Raw genomic sequence first — 5,792 nt, 5'->3', positions numbered from 1 at the left:
CGGCAACCGAGATCGGGGGCCCCGTCGGGCCGGGCGCTGCCCAGACACACGACGACCACGATGTCTGTCTCTCTCTCTGTTTTGCCACAGTGGGGCGCTGATGCCCCGTTACAGCTGCTGCAGGAATGCAGATAGCGGAAGCACCAGTGGGTGTTTGCGTGAGAGCTGAGTTTACATGGCCTGTCCTCTGGCAAGCTGGTGTCTGGCCCAGAGACGCACCTCGCAGCTCCAGGCTGTCCTGCACCGGGCTCCCGCAGGCCCCAGGAGCCCAGGCCCTGAGCAGGGAGAGAAGAGGAGCTGTCCAGAGCACAGCGGTCCTGAAACGCTGAGTTAGCACCACCCGCCGGAGCCGCCCACGCGTGCCCAAGCCAGGGCAGGGCGGCACCAGGCTCCGGGCCGAGCCCAAGCTGATGAGGGGTGTTTGATGGGCCAGAGAGGGTCTGGGGAGGTGGGGGACTCTAGCCCTGCCCCCGCAGGGCACCCCATTGGGAAACACGCCAACTCCACTGGCATCACCCCACCAAACCGCTTCGAGCCGCCGGCCAAGCCGAGCCACAAGTGCCCTGGCTACGGGGGGAGGGAGGGGGCTCCCGAATGTCGGCGGACACAGGGGCCCCCCAACAGGGTGCTGCAAGCAGCCCCAGGGAGGTTCAGACCCAGGGCCCAGCAAGGCGCTTCTGGCTCAGCTCGCTGCAGGCCAGTGGGCATGGGGCCCGTGCAGCCGTGCGCTGCCCCCGCCCCCTCCACAGGAACAACCCGGGAACATACCCAAGGGCCCGTGTGCGGGTCTGTGTGCACCGTGTGTGCACACACATGCGTGTCCACGAGCCACTCCTGCTGCCCCGTCTCCCCCGCACACCACGGCAATCACCAGAGAAAGCTCACACGGGCAGCAGGGGGTGGGACTGAGCTTCCCTCCCCAGAGGGCAGCACGCTCAGCAAGGGGGGCTGCCCCCCACTCGACAGCTGCGGGGAGGGGGGGCGGCGCAGCGAGCGCCCCACAGGGAGGGACTGTGAGCAAAACGGGCTTCCCACGACAGCGAGAGATTTCAGGACGGACGAACGGACGGACGGGGCGGACAGAGAGCAATCAGAGCCCCGCTTGCTCCTCCAGCTGGCGTCCGAGCGAGGAGCAGGACACTGCCTCCCGGGGCCCCACGCTCCAGCCCCGGCCGTCGGGTGCATTGACACAGACTCACGGCAGGCAGCCGCCAGCACCGGGGAGGGAACCCAGGCGTCCTGCGGGGAACCCAGGCGTCCTGCAGGCAGGCATGTGGACCGTTATTCCCTACGCAGCCGCCTCACCGGCTTGATCAGCGCTAAGGCAGCCCATGCTGCAGGGTGCTGCCAACCGCCACCGAACCGCGCCCGCCGAGCCGGGGCGTCAAACCAGCCTGGGCTAAACATTGCGACCTCCAACCGTCCCCACCCGAGCGCTTCCCCTCCATGCCGATCCCCCCCGCCCAGCAAGCTGCAGCCCCAGGGAGCCGCCTGCAACGTGTGACCCCCCCATGCTGGGGCCAGGCCCCCCAGCAGAGCCAAGGGAGTGGTGCCCACTCGCATCGGCGCAGCCCCCGGCGGACCAGGCAGCTCGCACAAGGGACAAAGCAGCAATTTAGGGCTTGGGTGAGGGCCGGGGGGCCCCTGGCTGCTTGGGGGGGCAAGGAAGCTGTTACAATCTCCCCCCCGCCGGCCGGCCCCAGGGCGATTTGCTCTCCAGGCTGCGCTCTGGGGCAGGGAAGATTCCCTCCACGATCGCTGTCCCACCCCTTCCACGGGGCCGGCCCCCACACAGTCCAACTCCTTGGGGGGACGGGTTTCCTTGGGGGGGCAGCACCCTCCTCCCCACCCTCCACACTCGTTAGCACTGTGCCTGGGGTTAACGAGGATCTGAGCAAGCCGGGCCGGCTTCACACCAGCCAGTTCCCCTGCGCTGCTCCCGATCCACACAGAATCGGGGCCCTTTTCTCATCTCCAGCAGCGGCGGCGGCAGGTCCCCCTACAGCCCGCCAGCCCCCTCACCTCCAGCTCGCCATCCCTGGCTCCCCCAGCCCCCTGCAGTGTCGTCGTCCCCCCCAGCTCCTCCAGCCGGGATCCCCCAGCCCCTTGCAGTCCCGTGCCCCCAGCCATGTCCCCCCCCAGCTCCTCCAGCCTGGGATCCCCCAGCCCCCTGCCCCCCCCCCCCCCCAGCTCCTCCAGCCTGGGATCCCCCAGCCCCTGCAGTCCCCCCCAGCGTGCTGAGGGGGTTTGAAGCAGGCACGTTCGGTATCGGAGCGGTCGTGGGGGGGACCTGACACCTGGCTCGGGAAGGACACACAAGCCAAGCCAGCTCCAGTCCACGAGCGAACAATTCACCCCAACGAGCCCCCAAGACGCACAGGAGGGAGGCGGAGGGCGCGTCCCATCGCAGACCCAGCAGCACGTCCCCAGCCCGCGGCTGCCCCGAGCGGCCCAGCCACTGGCAGAGCTGGGACCCCCCCGGGCCGGGGCCACAATTCAAGCCAGAGAAAGCGCAAAGCCTCTGGCGCATCCAGCGGGTGCAGAATCGACTCGGCCGGGCACGAAGCTGCCAGAGCGGGGGGGGGGGGGGGGGGGGGGCGGGCCCCCTCGGGGGGGGGGGGGGGGGGGGGGGGCTGGATTATTGTTCGCTCAGTGCCTGCAGCACCTGCCTCCCAGAGGGGCCAGCCAGCGGGGTCACTGGCACGGCCCCATCGGCTCCCCTGCAGCAGCTGGGGGGCCACCAGCCCCTCGCCTGGTCTCCCGCAGGGGCCGGGGGGGAACCACAGCAGGGACACTTCCCTCTCCAATTTGCCATGGGTGCAGGAGGGTCTGAAAATCCCGCCTCACCCCACAAAGGGAACCGGAGCCAAAGGAGTCTGGAAACGCAGGAGCGTGACCGCGGGGCCCAGCCCCACTCAGCCCCATGCTCGGACAGACGGCCAGGAGAGAACGCTGCAGCCAGTAAATCTGTAACAACCAGCCCCCCAGCGATGGGGACCCACAGCACAGAGCAGCCGCTGGTCTGTTCTCCCCCCGGGGGTCCCGCCCTGCTCAGTCCCAGCGGCACAGCTCTCCGGGGGGCTCTCCATGCGAAGTGGGGGAGGCAGGGAGATGGACGGCGGGGGGGCAGGGAGCAGAGAGGCTGGGGCATCCCCCGCCAAGCTGGAGCAAAACACAGACAGCCCCGAGAGGGTCCCTGCACAGGCTGCCGGACATGGACGGACCCTGACCCCCGAGTCAGCTGCCCAGCAGCGTGCGGGGCACCCAGACGGACAGATACCCCCCCACCCACCCAGCCGCTCACGCAGACGGACGGACGCAGGCACGCAGATGGACAGACAGACACCCCCCCAACTCACACACAGCCACTCATGAAGACACCCGGCCACCGGGCACCCAGCCAGACACCCACACACACACAGCCACTCGTGCAGACACCCGGCCACGGGGCACCCAGATGGACGGACACCCCCCCCAGACACAGCCGCTCCCGCAGACACCCGGCCACGGGGCACCCAGATGGACAGACACTCACACCTCGACACGCACAGCCGCTCCTGCAGACACCCGGCCACGGGGCACCCGGATAGACAGACACCCCCCCAGACACAGCCGCTCCTGTAGACCCCCCGCCACGGGGACTCACGATTTTCTCCGAGGTGCCGGCCCGGGAGATCGTGGTGCCGTTCAGCCCCACCAGGGACGGCAGCGTCTGCGACATCCAGTTGGTGACCATGGCCATGGTGCTGAGCACGGCTCCGATCTTCAGCAGCGGCACGGTCATGTCGGCCCCTGCCTCATCCCCCCTCGGTGGGGCGGCAGCCTGCTTCCCGACCCTCGGCTCCCGGCCCAGGGAGCCCCCTCGCGCCCCCGCTCGCCAGCCGGCCCCCCGGCCTCCTCCGGGGCTGAGAGCGAGCCGAAGAGAGCCGCGCGGCTCCGCTCCCGTCCTTATAAAGCGCCCGGCTGGAGCGAACCCCCGCTCCGCTCCCCATCACTTCCAGCCGAGTGACGTCAGCTGGCGCTGGCCACGGGCCGGCCGGGCGGGGGGCGGGCCGAGCAGACATGGCACTGGGAAGCCCTGGCCATCTGGCCCGGTCTCCGCGGAGCCCTGGGCTCCCGGGGGGAGACGGGGGCTCGTCTCTGAGCCTCTAGCACCAGCCAGGAGCTTAGGGGGTTGTCGAGGAAACGGGCAGGAATCTGGGGAGGGGGGTTACGAGAGCTGAGGGGAAGGACACATCAAAGCGGTGAGATGGGGGGGCTGGTCACTGGGAGAGCATCGCACAGGGGGCCCTGTCAGTCACTTAGGACCTCGCCAATCGTCAGCCGGCTGCAGGGAGAGGCCCTGGCCCCACGTGGGGGCTCCGGGGAGGAGGAGGGGGGACCCCTGCACCGAGGGGGGGCTCCGGGGAGGAGGGGTAGCTAGCAGGATGGGAAGGGCCTGGCCCCCCCCCCCCGGGTTGCCCCAGAGCAGAAGGGAGAGCGAATGGCTGATAAGGCCGGGACCTCAGGACCCTGCAGCCCCCACAGCCCAGCTGCTCCCTCCCTGGAAGGGACCCGACCCTGCTATTGCTGCTGACCCCCCCAAGCAGGGGAGAAAGTGCCCAGACATGCTGGTGGTGGCACTGTACCGAGCCCAGACACAGGGGAACAGACCAGGCCACTTGGCCAGAGGCTGCTGCCAGAGACGTGCGGAGCCCTCCAGAAGGGGGGGGGGGGGTTGCATCATGTAAACTCCCCCCCGCCCAGCTCTGCCGGTGCCCCTCACTCCTGACCCGCAGCCCCTGCTAGGCCAGCCCTGGGCTCCCCCCAACCCAGTTCTGTCAGTCCCCCTCAATCGTAACTCTCTGCCCCTTCCCCCCCAGCTACCCCAGCCTGCCCCGCCCCAGCCCGGTACAAACCCTGCGCCGAGTCTCCCCCACCTGCCACCTGGGGCTGCTCCCCACAGGGGCTACACGGAGCCAGACGCCGAGCGCATGGGGCAGGACATGGGTACTACCCCCGTCGTGCGGGGGGCGCCTGGGGCACCCTCGCTCAGCGGGGATGGGTCACAGGGCCAGGTGCCCGGCAGGCTGCGCTCCAGCCCTGCCCCTCCCCACTCCAGACAGCGGCCCCGGGGCCCGCACGCGCCCCCTCTCTGTCACTAGCGGGACTGGCCCCTTTGCCCCCCGGCTGCGGCGCTGTGACTGCAAGAACCGGCTCAGAGGCTACGTGATCGTCCCCCCCCCAGCACCCCCACCCTGCACCTGCCTCAGCCCAGCCCCCTCCCCCCGCCGATTAGTTTCCAAGCCCGGCGTCGCCACCTGCTGGCCACACGGACGTCTCACTACCTCGGATCGGGCCACAGAGCAGCTCCCTCTTCATGCTGGGACAGAACCCAGGAGTCCTGGCTCCAACCACTCGACCCCACTCCCCTCCCAGACCTACAGATAGAACCCAGGAGTCCGGGACCCTGCATCCACACAACTCAGTACACAGGAAGGAGTGTTTGTTTTGTTCACATTAACATAATTTCTATGATGGGAGCCCCGTCGGGCCGGGCGCTGCCCAGACGCACAGGGACCGAGACTGGGCCCCGTCGGGCCGGGTGCTGCCCAGACACACGGCGTCTGAGATCGGGGCCCCGTCGGGCCGGGTGCTGCCCAGACACACAGGGACCGAGATCGGGGGCCCCGTCGCGCCAGGCGCTGCCCAGACACACAGCAACTGAGACTGGGCCCCGTCGCGCCAGGCGCTGCCCAGACACACAGCGTCCGAGATCGGGGGCCCCGTGGGGCCGGGTGCTGCCCAGACGC

At 69.6% G+C, this 5,792-nt stretch overlaps 1 protein-coding gene across 1 annotated transcript in view; it reads right to left on the bottom strand.

Annotated features, from left to right (window-relative positions):
* Positions 1 to 3,906, bottom strand: part of OLFM2 (olfactomedin 2) — a 60,001-nt gene extending 56,095 nt beyond the window's left edge. Inside the window, exon 1 of the mRNA XM_029913707.1 lies at positions 3,647 to 3,906. Coding sequence (XP_029769567.1) covers positions 3,647 to 3,784 — 138 coding nt within the window. The 5' untranslated portion in view covers positions 3,785 to 3,906. The remainder of the gene's footprint in view (positions 1 to 3,646) is intronic.
* Between the last annotated feature and the right edge of the window lie 1,886 nt (positions 3,907 to 5,792).

Source organism: Terrapene carolina, unplaced genomic scaffold (assembly GCF_002925995.2).
Source record: "Terrapene carolina triunguis isolate 2854851 unplaced genomic scaffold, T_m_triunguis-2.0 Scaffold833, whole genome shotgun sequence".
Lineage (NCBI taxonomy): Eukaryota > Metazoa > Chordata > Testudines > Emydidae > Terrapene > Terrapene triunguis.
Note: the sequence above shows the minus strand (reverse complement) of the source record. Positions and strands in the feature narration are given on the sequence as shown.